The 25,055-nt window shown below is 43.7% G+C and overlaps 2 protein-coding genes across 4 annotated transcripts in view; one reads left to right on the forward strand and one right to left on the reverse strand.

Moving 5' to 3' along the window:
• LOC306782607 (nuclear factor of activated T-cells, cytoplasmic 1-like) overlaps window positions 1–10,239 on the forward strand; it is a 59,301-nt gene extending 49,062 nt beyond the window's left edge. For all 3 annotated transcript variants that reach the window (XM_079276043.1, XM_079276045.1, XM_079276044.1), the window contains one exon: window positions 8,123–10,239. In XM_079276043.1, the coding sequence (XP_079132169.1) occupies window positions 8,123–8,178 (56 nt within the window). In that variant the 3' untranslated portion in view covers window positions 8,179–10,239. The remainder of the gene's footprint in view (window positions 1–8,122) is intronic.
• Window positions 10,240–18,713: 8,474 nt separating this feature from the next.
• slc52a3-2b (solute carrier family 52 member 3-2b) lies at window positions 18,714–23,720 on the reverse strand. The gene is made up of 4 exons (XM_079275399.1): window positions 23,512–23,720; window positions 21,123–22,182; window positions 20,792–20,915; window positions 18,714–19,380 (listed from the first exon to the last, which is right to left on the reverse strand). Exons 2-4 carry the CDS (start codon window positions 22,133–22,135, stop codon window positions 19,165–19,167), a joined length of 1,353 nt encoding a protein of 450 aa, XP_079131525.1. The 5' UTR covers window positions 22,136–22,182; window positions 23,512–23,720; the 3' UTR covers window positions 18,714–19,164.
• Window positions 23,721–25,055: the final 1,335 nt, after the last annotated feature.

Raw genomic sequence — 25,055 nt, forward strand, 5'->3', positions numbered from 1 at the left:
GCAAACTCTCACTCAGACGGCTGCAACGCACCGAAGTATGATTGCTTCAACATGCTCAAATTTATTTCATACTGTGCCATTTTCAAAAGCAGTGAAATCTCGAGCCGTCCGCCTCGGCCTCCGCGGGAGCATACGTTTCTAATTCTGAATCGATCACCGCGGGTTCATCAGATGGCTGAGTTATTTCACCATAGACCCCATCGGCAATGAGCCGTGCCAGGAGTTTTAATCCGTCTCCTTTCATATCTCCATCGCAAAAATGTCTGCGCTTCACTCAGCTTTCGGTGTATTTTCGGGCCTCAGTGTTTGCTTCACGCGGTCACGCTTCGCTAGTTGTGTGAAACTGAGCTTTTGGTTTCGCACAGTCTCAAGTCATCCATGCACACTGAATGTCAGAAGCTCTTTAGCTTCTTACTTTTATGCTAGCGTTTGATTGTTGAGTTCGGCATGTGCTGCTCCTCCGCTGCAGCTAAATAAATACAACTCGGCACAACTAAACTGAACTGTGCAATCAAAATCACTGAGCGGGCGGTACTGTGGCATCCTTTTTCTTTTTCTGTTGAAAAAGTGCACACGGTATATTTATGTGCCAGTGCACTTATGGCAGTTAGTGTGCTAGATCAATAGCTCCCAACCTAGAGGTCAGAACCCAACATATAAACAAGGGTCACAAGATTATAAAATGGATAAGAAAAGAAAAACATATCAGTTTCTTTCAACTAAATTCGGTTCATTGTTCCTGGACTGTTAATATATATGTTTTTATTTTGTTATGCGATGCAAACCGACTGCACAATGATTACAGAGCAGTCAGTGATGAGGGCACTGGAGAGCAGCTCCAACCATGTAAACACCTCCCCCTCATCCTCTCAGGAGACCGGCCTCGAGTGAGCACACCCGTGGCCTCCTGGGCCCGGGAGGAAATGAGAGTAGGAGTAGGAGGAGGAGGAGGAGGAGGAGGAGAGGGAAGTGGCAGACTCACAAAGAGAGCCAGAGTGAGTTGAGATAGGGAGAGGCGCAGCACACCATGCAAGATCAAAGACAAAGGTTGTGCACCGCTGTGCCCAAAATAAGCACATCAGTGGTGGGGCTTTCGCTAAAAGCTGTTGTCTTTAGATTTCTAATTTGGGATACTGCTGTTTTATGGTTCTCAAGCCAGCCCGGATCACAGCATTTCTAGTAACTGCTTTCGAGTGTTTTTGAGTGATTCTGATCTGGACTAGGCCGACACCTCATTTCTCCAGGGTCAGGCCGTTGGCTTTTGGCAACATGTCCGATTCCACTGTCAACTATAAAGCATGTCCTCTGAAAAGAGAGGCACATTAGAGCCCAGCTCCCTTCTGACTCTCCACATGATGCACGGAGTGTGTCATTGTTATTTCTCAGTGCTGCTCCAGCTCTCTTATCCAACTGAACCAGGAGCCCTTGACTAAAAACAGCAGCAGACATATTGATTGGAGATCTCCTCAGTGACAGAGCACTTGTTGTTTACACTCTGTGCTTTATTTCTTCTTTTCTCTTCACCTCTCCAAAAGAGGGTTCGTATCACTCTTTCTTTCTTTTTCTTTTGGCATCCCTGCTCTGTGTGCGTTTGAGAAAGAGAGGGGAAGACCTTGTCTTTATTTGTCAATGATATCGCGTGTTTGATGGCATCACCGTTAGTGTTTAGTGACGTCGGTGCCATCTCATCGTCTTCTCGTCTTCGTCAAATCACCCTCGGGTTTGTGGACTGCCGTTTTTTAAGCCTGCAGTTCTGCAGCGACCTGTCAATCAAGAAGGTAGCCCCGCCCCTAAAGCATACCCCGCTTTATGGTCTAACTCTAAACGGACCATAATTTACGGCGAACATAATGTTGTGTTGAAGAAGACCTGAAACTAGCGGATGAGACCGTAAACTCATGTTTACAATGTTTACTGAGATAATAAATCAAGTGAGGAGTAGGGTCATTTTATCATAGACTTCTAGACCTTTCTAGACTTCTAGACCATCTAGATCATAGACGTCAGACCTTTTGCAACCATAAGAGTCGCCCACTGATGGCGATTAACAAAACCAACACTGTTTCCGTGACTGCCCAAGGGCGTCTGCAGGTATCCATTCCAGTCTGCATACTAGCCCAAACAACCTGCAGCAATAATGTAGCTTAGCCTGTATGCTGCCTGACCGGCCAGACCCCAGGACATATGCAAAGCACTCGCAGCTCCACTTCTCCTTAAATTTGATGCTTTGACGTAATACTGGATGTCAAAGTGTTTCAACACTTTTATCGACTCAGATCTTCTGTCATGTGGACTGTGGCTGCCGGACAGTAAGCTGTACCCCATGTGGACATGTTCAGAGAGAAAAATCAACCTGAAACTATAAAAGTGTGGAGGACAAGAGAAGGATTTACCCAGTGGAAATAACACCCTTGACTCTACGTCTAAATCATAGATTTCATGGCGTCGTCGTTCACAATGTGAGGAGATGATTGGCTGCAGCCCATGGCACAGCTGTGTTTCCGCAGTACCACACAGCTGCTGCAGGGCAGTTGTAAAACCTCAGCTCTCAGAGTAAACTCAGCTTTGTTTTAAAACAAACTGTGGCTCTGCAGCCCTCTCTCTTTTTTCTTCTTCTTCTTCTCCTTCTTCTTCTTCTTCTTCTTCTCCCCATCTCCTGTGTTGGTTGAGGAGACTGAGTGGTTCCACATGGGAAAGCCCAGGGCTTCACACATCCGCCTAGCTGTGGGGATGAAATATGCTGTCTGTACATATCATCACATCATTAGGCCCAAAGGGATCCCTGCGATGGATTAGAAGCTGTCTACCTGCGAGGCTCAGATGAATTTATGAAGCACTTTATCATGATGAAGCATTAGTGGAACACTCTTGTCTCTTTCCATTTGTGTTTATCTGTGGGAATAATGATCGTTCTCTCTCAGTCGCTCCATCTTTATTTCCCTCTCCCTCTGTGTCATTTATGTGTGTGTTCTGACCTTTGAACCCTCCCCATTTTGACGCTGCTGGTTATCAGCACAAGATAAGTGACGTTGTCTGCGCCTCTCTCTCTCTCTCTCTCTCTCTCTCTCTCTCTGCGTCCAGCCGCTTGAGCCGTGCGTGGGAGGCAGCAAATTATCCATAAAGTGTTTCTGCTGAGGCCCGAGAGAAGATTTGATAAAGTGGGGGAAACACAAGTAACATGTACCAGGAAATTCAATTGCCTCTCTCCCAGCAAGTTTTGAGCTTTAGTTAGACTTCCCCACCAAATCACATGAGAGCGGTTCAGATGACGTTTAAATCTGAGTCGGTCGTCTCCTTTAGCTCTCGGTTTAGCAGATTTGAAGCCAGTGTGTATCCGTGTTTATGCGAAAGAGCCTTCGTGACTCAGACTTGTTTCCTCAAACGATGCCGTGAGTGCCACAATAGACGGAAGCTACCTCCTCTTTCTCACAAACCTGGTGTGCTACTACAGGGGGTACGGGTAAGCATAGGAAATGCTCGCCTTCGCTACAGTGTGAAGGTCCTTGACCCTCGCACAGCTGCCGTTTATTCCTGCAGTGAAAGTGAGAGAAAGTCAGGAAGGTGCCCTCCTGCTCCTTCGGCATCAAGAGACTCCAAGTGAGAACAGAAGTCCCCGGCAGGAAGTCCTCCGTTACAAACGAGAGTTCAGAGGTTGTGTTTTTGATGGTCAGCTGAGGGAAGCCCAGGGGAAGGTGAAGTCACTCTCTGCCGGGTCATTGCCAGTCAGGCCTGATTTGGCCGAACGGAGATCGTGTTACGACGGCAGGAACCTCGAAGCGGCTCTCAGGCCTGGAGGCTCTGCTTCTCACCCGACCACATAGGGCATCCTCTGTTCTCTGAGGAAGCCCGGCTGTTATCGAACCCCAATGCACAGCACTCTCCTCTAACAATGCTAAATAAATCCCCAGTGCGGGTCAGGTTTACACTGAACTCTCAGAGTAGACGAGTGAGGTCACAACGCCCATGCTTGGATTACTGAGTACGAAAGAGGCCAAATTTGCAGCACCATAACTCAAAGATTCCGAGCATTTTTACGGTTTCCAAGTTTTTCTCATAAAAGCACGAAGTAACTTTTTGTACATCTCAACATGTCTTTATTAGTTTTGATCGGTTTTGAAATCGCTGCCGTTTTTTCCCAATATTTGCAGCGATTCATATTGATGTGGCGTTACCATCATCAAAGAATGGAGAAATGGTAACTTTCCACAGCTGTAAAATCCTGGTTCATTGCAATTATAAACTGTTGTGCAGTGTTTTGGCATCTTCAAAAACATAGATGCATTACTGGACTTCCTTGCTTGGATTGTGTCTCCACGCTAGCTGTAGCATCATGTCTACACCTACGCAAGCTGTGCTATTTATAGTCTGAGAGTCTGGGCTCTCTGCTGTGGTTGGTCTAAGACGACCTGTCTCGTTGCATAGGTGCAGTTTATAACAGTCGACCCGCACTGTGTTGTTGATGTAAGCACCACACTGGAGGTTACTGCACCACCCCTTTCTGGCAGGTCGAAGCACATCATTCCCCGTCACAGTTGATACAGACAGATTATTTTAGCGACGTCAACGTTCATCCAGCCAGCAGTCACACTGGCTGCAAGCCACTGCCAAGAAACACTGGTAGGCCTTCACAAAGGAGCTGAATTGTCCATTGAAGTGTTCAGCACGGCTGGCATCAGTGTGAAGCTCCGTCACTCTTCGTGTCACTCTCACACCTGCCTGAAATAGATCTCGCGGCTGCCCAGCCCTAACTCTACGTCCTGACAGGTCCAGACTGATTGCTACGGCTAATAAAGGATGTCACTCTTTTTAACTAACACTAGCAGGGCCGTTTTTTGTTTTTTTTACAGCAGTGGAATATTTGGAGTTTAATTTTCCACTGTTTTTGTTTAGTCATGAGAGGGTGTCCTCCCTCCTTTCCATTATTAACCTGGGGCAACTGGAAAAAGAAAAAAAACGAAATAAGTTTCCGATGCTGTTGCGAACGATGCCAGGCCACAGAGAGTTCATTTATCTACGTGTCTGACAGCAAACATATTATTGGGTAACATTGCGTTCTTTAACACAATAGCACATAGAAACCAAGAGGAAAATAATTATCTGTCATGTTTGTACCACTCAACTAGCTTTACACGGCCTAGTTCACGGAGATCTTTCATTTTTGGAGCCAATTTCCTCTCTGGACAAGTTGTTCCCCAGCACGTCTTCCCGTCTCCTCTTATGCTGCATATTTGTGGTTATCGAGTCACTTCACGGAAGGTGAGACTCAAAAGTTTGACTTAAAAAGGAAAAACTGAAAAATATTCATTGGCAGAACTGTGACACCTGATCTTTTGTCAGCATTGAGACATTTTCGTTTTTTGACAAAAAAAATGATCAAAAGTGTAAACTAAATTAAATCTACTCAATTCACTTTTCTTCTTCTTTTTTTACAAAATGAAACCCAATGCATTTGGATAGCTGTCGCCAAAAATCAATCTGACCGGTTTGTAATGTAGCATGTGCGTTTATTCAAAGGAATTACCTGTTTATGTGTTTCTGTGCACATTCAGGTTGCCTCAACTGTTCTTTACAACTTCTCGGTTTCCCAGAAGTCGGTGCAAGTAGAAAGCAAGCTACCCTTTTGAACAGCTATAAATAGCAGCTTGGTGTTGTCTTGTGGTATAACAGTCGGCCACATCCTGCTTTTGAGATTCTCACTTTGCTCACAGAGTACATAGATGAAAACACAGAGGCCAGAGTTTTACCTTTCTTCTCTCTTCATCACTCGTTTCTTCAGAATGGAACATCGCCGAGCATGCCGATGGAAAATATTAGTTGATAACACGCGGCAAAATAACACCGCAGTTTATATGTGGGCGGAGGAGACGTCACTATTTTTGTTTTCTCACACAATGACTGAAAAGAAGAAAGGAAGCCGCTGCTTTCCCTCTGAGAAAAATAAAGGGTATACATTTGTGGCTTTTTGCCGGCGAGCTGTTGGGTTTTCCCTTCCCTTCTTCAAAATTACCTTGGAGCTGTTTTCTCACCTCGGCTGACAGAGAAGAGCGTGGTCATTAAAAGTTTGATCATCTCATTTTTACATGTGCTCGCTTGCACTTCCTTTATGTCCTGCGATGGCAGAGCTAAAAATAACCTCAGCGTGTAAACGCATGTTTGGCCTGGAGCGGAATAGAGTTGAAAACACCCAGCAGTGTTGGCACAGGTGGGATTTTTCCAATGGGAGTTCCTCCTGCTAAGGGAGGTGAGTCCCAAGCAATCTGTTTGTGTGTGTGTGTGTGTGTGTGTGGGGCCTACTTCTTTAAAAGTTGCAGTCTGTGACACATTATTTACGTTGTTATTTGCGTATGCATTTCTGTCTCCATCCTTATGTAACACATATTGCTGTGGGGTTTCTGCACTTCATATCCCATCGGTCAGTTCAGCTGACATCAGCAACATTGTTGTAAAAGACAAGTTAGCATAGCCGTTCAATATGGCATTGGACCGACAGCATTAAACGGTTGAGTATTAAAAGGACTCGTGCAGATGCTTCGCCAATCGCCAAACAGTATCTAGTGATAACAAACTGCAGGCCTGTGGGCCTCCGAGTGGGTGGACTTCCTGTCTCGGCTCCTCACTGCGGATGGTGGTTTCACCAGACTTTCTCTCTCTCTCTCTGTCTCTCTCTCTCTCTCTTTCTCTCTCTCTCTCTCGCTCTGTCTGTCTCTGTCTCTGTCTCTCTCTCTCTCTCTCTGTCTGTCTCTGTCTCTGTCTCTCTCGCTCTCTCTGTCTCTCTCTCTCTCTCTGTCTCTGTCTCTGTCTCTGTCTCTGTCTCTCTCTCTGTCTCTCTCTCTCTCTCTCTCTCTCTCTCTGTCTCTCTCTCTGTCTCTGTCTCTGTCTCTCTCTCTGTCTCTGTCTCTCTCTGTCTCTGTCTCTGTCTCTGTCTCTGTCTCTGTCTCTCTCTCTGTCTCTCTCTCTCTCTGTCTCTGTCTCTCTGTCTGCATCGGCCCACTTTATCTCGGCAAGCTTTCTGACTGAGGAGCTTTCTTGTTTGCGTTGAGCTGCAGGGCTCGGGGTCCTCGCCATCTTCACAGCCACTTCCCTCTGTTTTGCCAAAGAACACAGAGCCGATAAAGGCAGGGGACAGATCTGTGTCTGCCCGACTGTGGGAAAGGCGCGGGCACAGGAACTAGTGCAGGAAAGACAAGACCATGACTTCAAAACAGAGATGTGTGTACGGGGCAGATAGCAGTTTAAAAAGGCTGGCATCCACAGTGATATGTTTGGATTGCAGTATTTTTCAACTTGACGCCATCTACACCGAGTATTCAGCGCAGCGTTGCCTCGTGTGACATTATTTATTGCAGGCTGCAAGCACTAGAGTAACATCGTCTTCAGTCAAAGTTTCAAGTGTTCTCTGTTCAGAAAAAGATAAATGTCACATTTGATGTGATTTCGTTGGTTAGAGGCAACATTTCAAATCAAACACAAATAGAACATGTCTCGCATTTCTCTTGTGATAAGTACTTCTCGAGCCCCTTCGAGCAGGGCAGTGGCACACTTTGCCTGGTTTGAAAATGGCAGCGATTGACACTGACAACCCTGTGTCCTGCAAAATTACATTCCATAAAATGAAACCGTGTTCTCCGTGACATTTCGAGGGAAACTTGTTTTCTCCCGGATTACAGTCGCAGTTTTAAAAACAGGTAGTTAATGTTGTAAATTGAAACAAAACAAGAAATTATTTGGTTATGTTTATTAAAAAGATCATGAATTGGCTCAGAATAAGTATGTTTGTGAGATTATTTAAGTCACAGACGTAATTCAAAATTAGTCAATGTCATCTTCAGGTTTCACACGGGACACAAACGGCTGTCTCCTGTGTTTGTTTGACCCATCCGTCAAAAACAGATAATAATCTGGAATAATAATAATCCGGCAGAGGACGTTTCCCTCAATGCAGTTTCGTTGTATGGGAACGTCATTTTTAGGACACCAGCCTGAAACTGACAACCTTCTTGTCATAAGCCTTACCTCTGTAACGTCTAGCCCGCCTCTCTTCACTAAATGTAATGATGATCAGAGTTGCCATTCAACGTGACAAGTTGATAATAATTCGCGACTTCTCTTTTTCTTTCCGCAGTTAACGAGATCATCAGGAACGACCTCTCCAGCATTTCCGTGCACACTCATGCATAGACGTCCAGAAGTCTTCTGCAGCAGCACACGCGCACACACACACACACACACACACACACACACACACGTGCAGCGGCATCGACAGAGGACAAAAAGAAAACTAGAGATCCAGATGATGAAGAGTACATTTCTGACCAGGATCTCCCACCTGACCATCATCCCCATCAGCTCGAAGGCTCGCTGCAGCTTCACAATGACAATCGCTGGCAGGCTCTCTATGAACAAACAGATGAATGTTATATTTACATAAAGGGAAGTGAAATCAGGGGCAACGTATACGACGACACTTGCCTTAATTCACAGCAGAGGTTGTTTAGCGGACCAAACAGCTCAATGAGACTGAAATACTTTGATCGTTGACAAATGACAATCTTCATTTCCAGTGTGATCTATATGTTAATGCATGGACAGACCAACGGGACGATAGGTGTCATGCTTCATCACTTTGGTTCATTTGTTTGTGCAGTCAGTCCACAACAACCGAATTGGTGCCTTACAGCAGTGATATTGACAGCAGACGACGGCGGCAGTGACACACAAATGCAAATGGTTCATTGTAACCCAAAGTTGGAAGTTTTTATATGACTTTTTTTGTATCATTTTAATGATTTGTTTACAGGGAAACAGAATAAAAGGCTGGAAAATATGTAGGGAATCTGTGAATAGATTAGAAATGTATTTTCTTTTTTTTCTCGCTTCCTCATTATTATCTCATTGTTCATTTATACTGAATGTTATTGTATGATATTCTTTTGTACAAACATGTATTTGAAAATGTACTCATGTATGCCTTATGCTTATATCATGCAGTTTGCTATTTAGTTTTCAACTTCTCTCTCTCTGATATGACTTGTACCATTTCTACTACCCTGCATTATGCTTTTCACCTTAGTGCCTTTTTTTGTTTTTTTAATCCACCTGCCCCGGTCTTCCAGCCCTCCCACCCACACCATGACATAATGATGCACAGACAATCAGAGAAACATATAGCACATATCCTATGACGGCACACAGGCTTATTGAGGCAGGTATCAGAGATTTCTTCTCCCCGAGCTATAAGAAAGTTGAACAACGGTATGCTTACCTGCTGAATTTAGATGAGAATACTCCGGGAACAATATCGATATTTGTCTGTTACTTCTTCTGCACTGCAAGTTTGCATGTAAATAGGCACAGGGATGACCTGCGCGTGCGGCAGGCTCAGTTTTACTCGTCATTCGGCCGATTCCACTGAGGAGTTGGCAGGACTGTTACTTACAGCTGGCAATAATTGATGTGCTTCAACCAAAGGATTTTATCTTTGGTGAAATTATTGTCCCACGTTTCCTTTTTCTGTCGGAGACTTTAGCGTCGAGCGGTTCCCCGTACAAAAAAAACAAAAAAACATGATGCACTTTACCGTAGAAACAGAGCAGGTTTCCTTGCTTCCAGACCAAATATTGTAGATTGATATTCCGCTGTTGTGTCATAAACGTGTCTTCGTCAACTCTTCTTTCACACAGCTGCAGTCTTTTCCATGTTATCTGTCTTTTCGGAGCATGCACAGAGTACTAACATTTGGGGATCATTTAGCTGACAGTCGCTCACAATATAGCTTCCTAATATATTTCCGGACATATCGTATAATAGCATGACTAAACTGTATGAATAAGGTTTCTATTTTGTGCCTTACTCTTGTTCTTGGCTCCAAGATAGTTGCGACTCTATAATGCTTTTCTCTGTAGGCACAAGGTGAAACATATTTCTCTTTAATATGAAATATTTATGAAAAATGAAATGTGTTTTAAGTGCATTCAATGTGTTCTCAACAATGACTTAATAAATGGCATAATGGTGACCATACATAACCTAAGTTCTCGATCACTTTGATGTTGTATTTACGTGTGAGCAAGTGCATCAATGATTAAAGCCTTTTCAAAATACCTATTTTATTTTTTTTACTAAAAGTAAATGTTTTTCTTTAAATATGTTTGGAGTAGATTATTTGCAAAAACTCAGTTAGTTATATGTGTCCAAGATAATACATTTTGTTGAAAGCAAAAACAGTGAATCAGTAATGGATTCAGTATTTCTCCTCTAAAAGCATTCTTTGACTATTACAAGTATGGCCCATATGGCTGTGCTTTAGTTTTAAGGTCTTCACTTTACCTTGGCTGAGTGATTTTCTTGTGTTATATGGCTTGACCTTAGTAAACCTCTGACTGTTCCAACCTGTACCTATATCCCTAATAAAGCCTGAAATAGAGACATTTCGACGTTGACAAGAGGGACAATTTTTCTTTCTTTTTTTTATCCCAAACCTTTTTTTGGGGATGCACAAAAATACAGTGTATCACAGTTGTTAAAATGAATATTCACATGTATTTATCCATTTTACTTTATTACCGTTACTGTTGCTACAGAACAGTTGCAGGCACTCTGTGTTTTACATCTTACAATTTTTCCTATGGGATTTCCAGCAAAGAGGGCACTTCAATCCGTCAACAGATAGCATTTGGCATTTCACTTTTCTTTCAAAGTGAAATACAAACAAACCTACCACTGTACTTTCAGCAGGATGAAATGCAACAAGCTGCTGATCTGCCAAGTACAAGCAGAGGCCTGTGTGTTTTCCGGTGAGTGTTGTTAGCGGTAGATAGTTATGAGTGAAACGACACAGCGCCATGGGAGCTCCAGTGTACCACCTGCCAGTCCTGCAGACTTTTTCCATCCAGTAAAGTTATGAAGCGCCCATCCCCATAGTGACAGAAGGCAGGCCTAGGCGGTGCTCCCCTGTATGAGCGTGGTAAACCTAAAATAGCCCAACTATTTACAGATGCAGCCACGCCCCTTTTTCCTGGCACCCTGTCCTTCTTACCTTGATCTTCCTCCGACGGCGCCGTATCCCCTTTGACACAGTGGCGAGATGACCCCGGGCCATAGTTTCCACTGAGGCCGCAGTCAAGCAGAGAGACTAAATGCAGTGGAATATCCATGACATGAAAACAAATGGAGCTTCAAAATCTATTGACATCTGTTGACATCTACTTTTTGATGAGCAAAAGTACATAACCTGCACGCAGCAATACAATTGATGAAATACTTTAAAATAATTTTACATCATTGCATTAATATTTTGTTCATAATATTTCAGTTGTGAGAGTGAAACACTGAATTATGCATGTGCTACACTATTAAAGTCCAACTGAAATTAAATTGCTTTCATTTTTTTTACTTCAACATACGCATCTGCCCTTGAAATCATTTGTCCTGCCTTCTCCAAACATTCACCAGGCAAGAACGCACCGCTAGCCTCAGTTTGTAGGCGAGATAGCTAATTAACTCCTCAGCTGCAGTACATTAAACAGCACACAAACATACCCCCAAATATCACTTGGGTCCGGTTAGATGCTGCTGTGCTCCTTACTCCTCAATAGCACTATAACAACTAACTACAACTCAAATGTGTTTGTCTCTCATTCTCCTCCAGCAAGCTGAGACTTCCTTTAATAATAAAAAAGCCACTAACGACACAAAAGGGATGACAAAATTTGACTTTCTTTGCAAGATATAATGAGATACAGTGTGTTTATTAGTGAGCTAGAGGTGCTGATTGGCAGATTGTGTTACCTTTGGACCAGCCGGTCTCACCCGTCAATACTGACGCTTGGGCAGAGGTCCTTGGCGTCTCGATACCGATGCACAAGGCACCCTTTTGCGCCGTATATGAGACGCACTGGGTTTTCAACTAACTCCAATGTAAACCCATCCGTATCAGTATTAGACACTCAGTGAAAGTAGCAGAAAGAGTGAGAGGTCCTCTCAGGGATGCCTCATGCAAACACTGAGTCACATGACTCGTAGCTTACTCTACAAACATACTTATTTTAAGCTGAACCACAATGATTTTTGTAACCCCAACTAAGAACGTTGACCGAGACCGTTTCGCAACGCTAACTAGAAGAAGAAGAATTCCTTTATTAGTCCCACAGTGGGGAAATTATTCTCTGCATTTGACCCATCCCCCCCACCCACAGTGGGCTGCCAATGACAGGCGCCCGGGGAGCAGTTAGTGATACAGCGTCTTGCTCAGGGACACTTCGACACAGGACACGGTGCAGCCGAGGATCGAACGGGTGACCTTTCGGTTGGCGGACAACCCCCTCTACCCAGTAAGCCACTTAATCAATCAATCGGCGCTAGTATGACCTAACTACGCGCAAACCTTCAGTGTCAAGATACTACGCAAAAGGCTGCGTATGGCTGTTTCCTCTTGTTTCTATTACGCTAAGCTTAGCTAACTGCCTCCTGTCTGTAGCTTCAGGTTGAATGGAAGCATCAGAAAGTTCTGTCAATCTTCTCATCACATTTTTAGAGAGTGAATAAGCATGTCTATTCCCTTCAAGGTGCTGAATTTGTTGTTTTCATTCGAAGACTGACAACCGCAGTTTAGCTCTATGTTGTCTTTGTTTTTCAGAGTGACAATGGCATGACTGAGCGGTGATCTGACTGACTGGCTGAATGAATGACTGGCAGACCCTCCCACCCCCCGCAGTGGCGACAGCAACGCAGACATGCAAGAAGCATTCCCTGCTCATGATGATTGCAGCGCGTGCCATTTTCTCCCCAGGGTCCGCATCGCTCACAGCACCTGGCAGAGGGTACGACTCAGAAGTTTCATTGTATGGATTTATAGCGTCTTTACGGCCCTGCTTCCTCCCCCGATGTATTCCCACAGAGCCCTTGATTCGGGCTTTTATAAAGTGAGTGCATGTAGGCACAGCACTGTAGCTGCTGCCCTCGTCTCTCATCGGCCATCTGAAAGCAGTAAATCCTCAGTATACCTCTGTTATGGAGGGCATGTTGAGAGAACCATTGGGGTGGCTTTAAGAGATGCTTAAAGAGATGATTGCTTGACCATACTTAGGGACCTCTGATTTTGTCCCATAAGCCAGTCCCACGTTAGATTTTATAATTCCCTTGAGCCACTTTTGGTGATTTTTTTTGACATGTCAGATGACTATAAACAGACCATCTAATCGATTACCTTATGGATAATAAAGAAAGAAGATGAGGACCACATGTGTGTGTGGAATCGAGCATGTGTTTACATGTGTTTTTTAAATCTCTTCAGGGTGGGGTTTTCGGTGGGGGCTCCGCAGGTGTACACCGACCGCTTTCATGGGACCATTTCACGTGTGACAGGACCAGCAGATGACCCGCTGACATGGTCACATCTTTGTGGACCCACAGACAAATCACCTTTTTAAAATACACTTTAAGATACCTTCCGAAAGGCAACCAGATGGAGGCCTGGACAATCGTGTGCCGTCTTTTATTCTCCATCTGCGATCGTTCAGCTTGATTCGCTCTCTCGCTCTCTTTTGTGATGCGTGAAATGTTGTCCAAGGATTTATACAAATTTAGCGGCGGGACAGATGTTTGAATAACAGACGGATGTGAAAAGTGAGAAATATCTTTAAAGATGCAAGGTGAGAGCTATGGCCAGAATTTTTGTTTAAAAAATGAAGTAACACTATCAACTAGATGTAAAGAGGTTGGAGTGTTGCCGTTAAGTCAAAGACATATTGTGTTGCAGAGATATCTACTGAAGTGAGCATGCTAACCTGCTAGCCCCCGCCCTTTTGTCAATATTACATCCATGGTCTGTGTACGTTTTGATATTATGTTCATTGGATGAAATCAAGTGGCACAAACCAGAAAACACTTTTGTTTAGTCTTTCCCGCCGCCGGGAAGCTGCTTCGCCGGGAGGAGAGGGGGCGGCGGCTCCGGGACACGGACAGGCCTCCAGTTAGCCGTTAGGTTGAATTCAGCCACAGGGAAAACCCAGCACTCCACCAGCCTGCTGGGACTCCCAGAGCTGGGGTTTGTGCCACGGTAGCTGGATTTGTGTTGGGGTGGGATAAGTCTCCTGTAGCCACTGGTGACTGGTGACTGTAAATTAAGTTATATTACGTGTAGTAGTGGTGAAGTGCTGCCCTCTATTTCTTCGGAGCATGTGTCTAGACATTGCACATTGCACCTTTAAGAGTCTGTTTGTATGATCACAACACGTGAGTTCTCCACTCTCCACATCAAAGTCGATGTTTTCATTATCCCTTTTACTCAGAGCTCTATTTCTGCATCAAAGCAAGAAACCCTCCAAGACATCCAAAGCAATAATTCTTCCATTGTTTGCTGTAAATGTTTCGGCACACATGCAGAATGTTTACGTTGAAGTATATTGTAGCACACATTAGGGATGCTCTTAATGGGCTACAGTAAAAGCCCTTGCTAGTCAAGAGTTCAGGCAGGTGCAGACTCTTACAGTAGATAAAGGAGCCTGGCACTGGAGATGAGTTCATGACAATCACTGTGAGGCTTTTAGACGCCTTCTCCGAGCTCAATCTTCATTTCCCCTGACACTGATTTTGCAATAAGGATCCGGAGAAAAGGGGAATGTCCATCTATTCATTTTAATGATCCCTCATTATTGACTGCTGGCAGGGAGGGGGCGGGCAAAGGTAATGATTCTTTGTCTTTGCTGGCCAATCACTCCTCTTAAAAGAATCAGACTCTAAATAAGGCCACTAATGGATGCGTAGTATGACCTAAAGCTGACCCCACATGCAACCCATGCGAACTGACTTCCCGACATGATGGAGTGAGAGTTTGCTGCTTTAGTTATTTCTCTCTTGTTGGTGGTTTGGTTATGATTTGTCCAACTAGGAGTAGGGATTATAATAAATAATGTCTAACCACAAACTCCATGTGGACTATATCGATTTAGCACAGTACGTCACTGAAGCCCTTGATTTTGGGAATGTGTTTTAACTCAAATTGTTAAAGCAATAGTTTACATTTCCATTGCCTTCTTGCCGAGAACTGGAGGAAGATCAATACCACTCTCATTTCTATGGTAAATATCAACATATTAAAGGACATATAGCAGCCTGTTAGCTTAGCCTAGTGTAAAGAATGTAAACAGGGGGAAACAGCTGGTCTGGCTCTGTCCAAAGGTAACAAAATCCACAAGCACCTCTCAAGCTCACTAATTAGCACGTGATAAATTGTTTGTTTAATCCGTACAAAAACTTGAGTCTGAAAACGAGATGGGTTTTATGAGGTGCCGAACTACTTCTTGGCTGGTAATGTAACTTCCTTGAGTCTCCACTGGTTCCCTGTCAACCTCACAGTGATGGCAAGACCCTAGGAAGTCACTGCGCCCAGCCAAACAAATACAGATTTTACTGCCTTTGGATGTATGAAGCTATACAACAGGAAGGGTTAGCTTAGCTTGGCATACAGACGGGAAATGTAGGATGGAGTTGGCCTGTCACATTATATTGCGCAGTAAAAGTCGCAGGAAGTCAATGCGTCCCACTACAAAATATTCAAGTGCACAACCAGCCATAAAACCATGACTTGTTTTTACTCTTTTGTTTTCGAATGGCTCGAAGAAACAACATTTAATTAGGTAGTGAATTCTACCTTTGAACAGAGTCACTCTAGCTGTTCATAGCAAAGCTGGATGCTGGCTATAGCGTCACATTGACTGTGCACACAGTTGTATTAATCCTTTAGCTGGCAGCAAGAAAACAAACACGCAAGCATTTCTCAAAATGTTGAATTATTCTTTTAAAAACCCTTTCCCACTGAACTTTTTTTCAAATACAGATATGTTATCTGCACCCGCAGCATGTTTAGCAGATATTGATTTGGATGCCTTCAGCAAACGACGTCCAAAGCACTTCGAGAGAGTAATCCTACATTTTAGAGCCCCAGAAAGCATTGATGTAGTTCCTTTTTCTAACCGTATCAAAGGTGTTGTGTTTCATATATAAGGTCATGCTCTGTGTGCATATACAAAGAGCACTGATTGCAGATTATTTAGCCTTTCTTTGAGTATTTATGTGGCCTATATGTGCGCATCTCAGCCAGTCTTAGCTGTCATCAGTCTGTCAAGGTAATGAACCCTACTTTACTGCAGCCTCCAACAGCTCTTTAAGGCCTACTTCACACCACTGAAGCAATACACTCAGGTATTAGTTCTTCTGCCTGGATGCTCCGCTGGGTGATGGGTGGGCGGGGATGTTATTAGGAGCATTCATCTACAAAGCTCCCCAAGCCGTACTACCGGTATACTGAAACTGACCACAAGACAACCCTATCATCCTCAAAGATTACCTGTCTCCTGCACTATATATGAATGTTTTATCATAAAAGCTTTTCTTTTTTGCTAAGTGCCTCCTTGAGTGTTTGCTTTTAACTTTTGATTACTTTATGTCTTGTTGTGAAGAAGAAAAAAAAGAAAAAGGCCCGGCCCATTTGAATATAATGGACTTAACGGGAACGGTAGTCTCTCTTGCTTCATTTAAAGGATATATCGCGGCGGTGTAATCCAACACAGTGGGTGTGAAGAAGTTTGCACAAAGCGATACTGTGTGCGTCGTGGAGTTTTTCATCTCAACATTGTCAAAGTGGGCCAAGCAGGTGGAGCGAGTCAAGGGAGAAAACAGACATGACACAATCGTATAAATAAAACAGTGTGACGGGCTTTGTGTATAGGGTCCATATGTCTCCGTCTGTGAGGAAATGTAGGATGTCATGCATTACAGTGTAAAAAGACTCATTTACAACCATTAAAAGCTGCCCGATTCAACAGCTCTGCCTTTGATGTGGCGGCTCACATCTCATTTGGCTCCTTTTTATACAGCCGAGTTTCTCTTTTATATGGCCTTGAGTCATTTAGAAGAAAAACTGTTTTTTCTGTCTAGATGTGAGTCCTTAGCCCCCCCCCCTCTCCTCCTCCTCCTCCTCCTCCTCCTCTAGGTTTTTACCAGACGTCGCGTTGTGAGAGGGGAATGGTCGATTGCATAACGGAAGGCCAGACGTGATCGTTCCTGGCCTTCTCACAAAATTCAATCATTCTCCGCATACTCCAATCCCATGACGGCCTATTAAAGAGCAGCGAGGGCTAGGATTTCCCCCCATGTGTTTTAAATTGAAATTAAGGTCGCAAAGTCTGCCATGTGCGTGAATCAAGGAAGAGAAGGAGCTTGGGGGGAAAATTAGATATCAAAATAGTTGGACTGAAGGAGAGTAAGAGAGAGGCAGGCAGAAAGGCATTGTTCTTAAAGGGACCCTTTCATTTCTTTTAGTTTTTTTATTTGACAATTTCAGAGAAAACATACTGTATTCCCAAACTTGAGCTTTTGCGAAAATCCTTTCCAAACAGGTCGGCTGCTTTTAAACGCAGCACACCATAAGTCATAGAAAACTACTGCAAGAGATAAGGAGAATAGGTGAAGTGTGAGACACAGGAGATGATGACCCCAGATGTTCTCTGAGGAACCACTGGGATCTGAATCAGACTCTGACTGGCCTTGAGCTCCTCATTCCTCATCGTCCCCGAGGAGTGGAGGAAGGATAGACACACACACACATTAATCCACTTACATGGCTAAGAGACTCTCTGATTTAGTGTGAGGAGGATATGATGCAGACATGGCTCTGGTGACCTAGGCAAACTATACAAAGACATGAATCACTCCTCCTCCTGAACTGAGGTGCAGCAATTACTCTATACTTTTGAAAAACCTAAGATGAAGTGAAAGGGAACCATGAAATTAATGAAGGACGTCCAAGATCCATGAATTTAACCACAACCTTCTCTCCACGACCTATGAAGCAAATGTGACTTGATCTGACAAATGCAGTCATTTGTATTGTTTATTCCTGCACATCAAAACTGTAGTACCGGTACTTGAATCTTAAAAGTTGCAGGTAAGATGAGCGCCTCGGTTCCTCCTGAGTATCTTTTAATCATACAGGGACATCTAGTGTTGGTTTTAAAGGCGTGCAGGCAACCGATTGCTCATGAGTATTTCAATGCCGCATCATATGAAGATTGTGTGCGTATATTGAGCCAATACTTGCCTATTTGATTGTGAAGTGCAAAACAGTAGACCATTATTATATGGTAATTTGATATATGTTGAAAATAAAGCCATCCAATTATCTCAAAGGCAAACCAGGGGAATACATAACTACATGTGCCTGTATTCATATGGGTTGGACTATTAATTGGAAAATAATATGGTCAAATGTTTATTAGACTTTGAACAGTTGCAATCAGACCATACAATAATTCATAGTTATAAAGTCAGAGCTGCAGTCAGAGATCATTCCAAGTCCAATGTTGACCCTAAAAAAATCTATTGGCACATTGAGCTGTTTTTTGAGCCCCTCGATGTGCACTATTTTCTATGTAGTATGACCTAGCATGGTTATGTAACTTTAACCAAAACACACAACAGAAGATATTTAAGACAAACTGATGCTATGTGTGTCTCCCCCTCTGACCCTCTCTACCATTGACCCTGCTCTGGTGCTGTTCTTTTTCCCCTGTATCCTCTCTACACGGGTATAAAACTCTGCCCTATAGCTGACAGAGGATAAGGAGAATGTTTATGAGGATTTGCAGTATAATACAAGTGTTCAGGCAACAATAAAACATGTTTTATTTGGTATTGTTGAACAGTTTCTCCACAGAAGTAACATATACAAAGCAAGCTAGAATGTACAACATGTACACCAAAAGAGTCAAAAAGAAGGCACATTTTAAAGCCCAAAGTACCATTATGTTCTTATAAAAGCACCGTCAATCAATTATACTTTCACATCATATTAACAGTTCAAGTAAACTGGCTTTGACCTCTGAATTGAGAAGGAATTGTAATATGCTCGACAACAAAGTGGTCTTGTGTGATCTGACGCATTAATAATGTTGAGGACATTTCATCCTTGTGCTGAGCTCCGTTAGTCAATACAGACAGATATCTGTATAACATAAACCATCTGACTGAAACAACATCAGGGAGTGATACAGCTCAGGTCTGTAACAATAGGAATATGTAAAGCTCACGACTGCATTGCGTTCAGTGCATCAACAAAAACAAAAAAAGTCAGTTTCTTACATTAGTGTTTAACTGAAACATATTTATTCACAACATTGGACACGTGGTGTTGCAAGCAACACCTGAGCTGAAAAGTCCATAGACGCTAACTAATGGGAACATGGACACGGCACCAACCATGGAGCCCAACTGCACTACTGCTCCACACCACACGAGGGCACTGTGGCCTTCGTCCCTCAGAATCACCCCAATGATGACCTTCACATAGGACAGGGAGAGGACAAACAGGACCCAGGCCAGCACCTGCATCACAAAAAAAGATCAATGTTATGTACCTTACAATGATCTGACACCCAGTCCTTGTTATTCAGATGCAAATCAAACACGCAAAGTGTCCGAGTGGCCAACTCAGTGGCTTTCAATGGGTTGCCATCAAGAACAGGTTGGACAGGATGTTTTCACTCCTCTCAAAAACTGACTCTGTTTACCAGCTAGCTCCTCCTCTCTAAAGGCAAGGCTGCCAGTTTTTAGTTACTGAACTTCCTGCATTCTACTCATTTATACATTTTCTGATAATCTCATTATTTGAGAAATTTAGCTTATTGTTTTGCTTATTTACTGTTTAGCACTTTGAAACTCTTTTTAGAGAGCAATATATATCATAGGGTATAGTATAGTATACGTATATCAACAATGATGATGACTGAAAATTAGTGCTGGGCAAGTTAACTCTTTAATTTTGCGTTAACGCATTCATTCATTAACGCCGACAATTATTTTAGTGCGCGTTAACGCATTTTTAAAATGTATTATAATTTTTATTTTTTAAATTTTTTATTGAAAGACAAGAGACAATACAGACACTCAGATCTCCGTGGTCACCTCAGCAGACACTTACATGTTAGTGCACCTATATGCTGAAATTCAAGGTAAACGCATTTAAACGGCACAGATCGGGAGCGAGCGAAGGACTTTGAAAGTTAGCGGAAACATTAAGGTGAGACAACATCCGGTTTCTTCAGACGAACATCCGGTTTTCAGAATAAGATGCCAACAAAGTATGAATTATATTCACATTAAGTATAAAACATGCTACCTGCATCTCGTGAACCAAATGTTATTGCCCTTTTGTTCATATAGCAGTACTTTTAAAATAAAAGTGCGCAATACACTACTTTTGAATTCATTATTGAACTTTGCCATAACAATGCGATTAATCGCAAAAAATCCATGCGATTAATCGCGATTAAATATTTTAATCGCGATTAAATATTTTAATCGTTGCCCAGCACTACTGAAAATATGATACATTCATAAGGAAAAAATCTTTAAGTTTGATTACGCTGACAAAACTCATCGCTCGCAAGGGTTGCGACCGTATAATACAAGAGCACCAGCTAATGTGCACATGAATCAACACGTCTGTGAGGGTGAAAGCTTTCCTCAGAATGTTCATAAAGTTGGCACAAACAGGGTTTGTCAGTATTGTCTTAATCAGATCAGAGATAGAGTTGACACAACTTGATTTCAAAACCTACCATTCACACAACACTGCAAATACATGTGACTGTGACAGGTGGATTGCACTTTCAATCGTTTATAGGGTGCACCAATTACAAGAGAGAACATGAGGTTCAAAACCACCTGCTATTAAGTGGCATTTTGCATAGTCTAAATAAAAGATCTTCAAATTCATTGGAAGAAAGAGTCTTACTATAACTGCAGTTCCAGAGTGACTGTGGACCAGCAGGGGGCAGGGACTGAGAGCAGCCATGGCCATGATGTAGCCTCCAAATCCAGTCCCAACCATGGCCAAGAAACCCATCAAGACGAGAGACCTGGAAACAAAATTGATGCATTTTCTGAGCATTTTCCGTTACACTGAACCGCTTCAGGAAACCCACTGATGTGAGAGTGTCACTGGTTTCAGTATAATCTACAATTCCGTGTCATCTGTTGGAGTTGCAATTATTTGAATTGTATGTGTTTGGAGGAGACCGCAAATCTTTATAATGTAATTAGACGGTTCCAGCAATCATACGTACCTAATCGGCACAAACATGGCGATGAAGCAGGCCACTGGGTTGGCAACAGCTGCCATGGTGGCAGCTAGATGGTAGGCCTTGTTCCCATAGGGCAGACAGGAGTAGGACTGGACTGAGGGCAGCACTGCGTTGGTCAGAGCATTGACCCAAGCCAGTACAACAAAGATGAACACCACCTCCAGACTGCTGTACGTGCCCATCACAAAAGAGCTCCTGGGCTCCCTCCTAGCGGCTTCCAGTGGGCAGATCATAGGCTTCTGCTCTGGTGTATGGGCGTGCAGGGAAAGACCTTCCTCTCTCTCCCCAGAGGCCAGATCACCACTGAAGTACAAGTCATTTTTTCTCTCTCGAGCCACAGCTGGGTGATGGTTGAGTAGGACGAAGGCTACAAGGCACACAACCATCATGGCACTGAGGAACACGAAGAAGACCTGGACAGAGAAATTAGCTGGCTGGTAGACAGCTTGTAGCTCTCCACTGCCAACAGTAGCGTTATCTGCTAAAGTGGCATTCTGACAGTGGACGACGCCAACACCTTGAATTAGAGCCACCAGTGCAGGCACCAGACCGCTGAGGCCTTCGCCTGCGAAGTACGTGGTGAGGTACTCCGGGCGAAGCCGCATCATGAAAGGCAGAAATGTAACAGAGGAGGTGCAGTCCACCACAGAGAGCAGGAAGCTCAACACCAGCAGGGGTACACTGTGCAAAGAGGCCGCTATCGTCACCGTGTGCCTCCAGAAGAAAGCCAGCAGGAATGTAGCAACAATCCCCAGCCCCACGATGGAGTAGATGACCAGCCGCTCATCCAGCACCCCGGGGTGGAAGCGGTGCATCAGAGTGATGAAGAGAGGACCTATGTTGGCCATCTGGATGATGACTGTGAGGTATGATGGCAGATACCAGTACTCTGGGATCTGCGGTACGACCAGGGGCAGCTCCACCCACATCCCGTTGATGGCCACCCAGGAGCCCATACCGAACAGGCAAGCCAGTACGTGAGTCAGCAGCGACATGATGGAGGCGGGACTGTGGTCAATCGGGAAATGTAGACGTGCACAATCTGAAATACAGACGCAAGATAGGATTGTTTTATCAACTTCACCAAAATCTGGGAAAGAAAATGTAGATAATTGCAAGTTTTTAACTGGCAGCTGATAGAATATAAAAAATTGGAATGTGAGACTTTCACTTTCATCTACAACTCTGTAGTAACAAAATGTACAGTTATTGTTTACTAGAGATGTTGTACCTTGGAGAGGGGGAATACTTTGGATGAATACTATTTCCAAAGTGCTCTTGAGTGTGTCGGCCTTTTGTCACATTTGAAGAAAATATCAAATGGCAAGAACACTGGCTAAATTAGCATCCACTCAAAACTGTGATTACTTGGCTTCAAACGTGGACTCTGGAGTTGTTTAGGATTGATGTAATGTGTGTGGGTCATAAACAAGACCAAGAATCTACAGCCATGCTAGCTGTAGACACCTCTGTGGGTCTGTTGGCTACTTAGAGGGAGCGGAGCGTTTAGCTAACGCCAGCTTGCTAACACGCTCTCAATGACAGAGTTGAAATGCTGGTGTTTATCTCAGTAATGTTTACCAACTTATAATTTTGCACGTGTGCATGCAAACGTTTGCGTACCAGCCAGCACTAAACGCAAAGTACAGCTGAGGCTGATGGGTCATTGCAATTTTCACAGCAATCCCTCAAATAGGACCGTAACCAACATTGCATCCCTAAAGCTAGCATAGCTAAAAGGAAGGTAGGAATGGTGTTTGCTAACTACAGTATACCAAAAATATCAAAATACAATTCCAGTTTCAGTGAATCGGCATAACTGAATGTCATATAGGTGTTACCGAGAACAAAAGCATGTCCCCATGGGGCTGGGATTGACCTTCCCAGTCCCCCCACTCTGTCTCTTACTCCATCCCTGTCTCATGTGCTTTGGTAAGGCCTGACCTTTCACACACTGACACACTGCTCCCACATAAAAGCCCCTTGTGTTTGTGACATAAACAGACATAATAAAAGGACTTTATTGTGAAGCTGTGGAACAAAACTACAGCAACACTGTCATTGGGACTTGCTCGAATTAAAACCATAAACAAATAGTAAACTAATGTATGCTATACCGAACATTTACATATCGTTCTGTTGCTGTTTGTTGTTGTCAACAAACAAATACCATCAGTCATGATTGTATCATTTATTGTCAGTATTGCTAACTGTGCTGGCTACTCTTCAAAATCTAATATCTAAAACTGTACAATCATCCTGGTTCCTAAGAGTTAAGTCTGGTTGTTCTAGGATAACCAGGAAATCTCATAACCCTCACTTCCTTCACACAGACACGTTCCACAGCTGGTGTCACAATATCTCGTCTTACCTCGGTCAGAACATAACCGGAAGGCTCTCCTCTTCCCTCTTTCCTTTCAAACAACGGTCACTCCATTGTGATCCCAGTTTGTTTCTCAGCCGCAAGTGTGTGTGAGTGCGTATATGTGTGTGTGTGTGTGTGTGTGTGTGTGTGTGTGTGTGTGAGTGCGTATATGTGTGTGTGTGTGTGAGTGCGTATGTGTGTGTGTGTGTGTGTGTGTGTGTGTATGTATGCATTCCTTCCCCCTTTTCTCCTCCACACCAACCCTGTCCCCTGTCTCCTAAAGCACAGGCTTACTCTACTTCCGTGTCTGTGCTGCACTTGACAGGGGAGGGGCTGCACAGGCGCACATGTCCTGAAATGACACTTCTGTCCTTCTATTGGAGAGCGGTTTCAAAAAGCATGCAGCCATGTGCTCTGTGTGGGCGTGGGAGATCAGCAATAGGAGGAAAGAGAGTCACGTGAGAGGCCTCACTGAGATTAGCTCCTCCTTTTCTTTATCCCTCCCCCAACCAGCATACGACCTTGTGGCCTGCCCTCCTTCAAACACACAGGCTGCAGTGTGAGTGAGAAGAGTGAACCGGCATTTGGTGTCCCACTCAATGAAGTGATGTACGAGATATTACACATAACACAGCGACTGTCCCTCTAATCCTCTGATCCCTGCCTAGGTTTATTTCTTATGGCCTGCTAAGCCTCGACTAGCTTCTCCCTGTGCCAGCAGTTCTTTTGTTCAGGCCATTATGTTGCATCTCTAGTTTCACAATCATCAACACAAAGGCGGTGGTTTCAAAGGTTCTGCAGGGCTTCTGGTTGCCTCCTCCGACCACCTACTTCGATATACTGGAGTTATCCCACCAGCAGCAGTGGAATGACTGCTGGGACCACAAAGGCTGTCTCCGCTGTCCGCCGGCTACCCTGACTGCTGCTGATGAGCCTCCTGTCATCGCAGCAAGCCGGGATGCTTTCATTAATAGCAAGTATGTAAGTGAGGAGCTCAGCCTGGAGGATAGTCAAAAACTATTTGATGGTTGAAATTCGGTACGGACATTCATGGTGCCCAGCAGATGATACCGTTCCTCTAAAGCTGGGGTCTTCAACGTTTTTCAGGCCAAGGACCCCCAAACTGATCGAGAGATGGAGCAGGGACCCCCGATATATTGTATCAAATTGTGTTTTATATTAAATGGGCTAGTACCATGTATAAACATACCTTGTTATTGTGCATTCAATACTAAGCTATTCAAATAATACACAGGTTCATATAGTCATGTTTTTATTTTAAACATGTGTAAGGTACAGTGAGTAGGGGGGCCGTGCCACTGAGATTTATAAACATACCTTGTCAGCTGATACCAATGCCAATATCAACATTGTCTGTCAATTGCATGATAATCATGCAAACAAGATATTCAAATTGATGTTTTCATTTTAAACATAAATGTGGAAACGAAAATGAGTGATGGCCTATTAGTGCCACTGCCATGCATAAAGATACCTGTTATCTTGCATACAATACTGAACTATTACAATAATGGACAGATTCATGTTTT

This window comes from Melanostigma gelatinosum (assembly GCF_949748355.1).
Source record: "Melanostigma gelatinosum genome assembly, chromosome: 9".
Lineage (NCBI taxonomy): Eukaryota > Metazoa > Chordata > Actinopteri > Perciformes > Zoarcidae > Melanostigma > Melanostigma gelatinosum.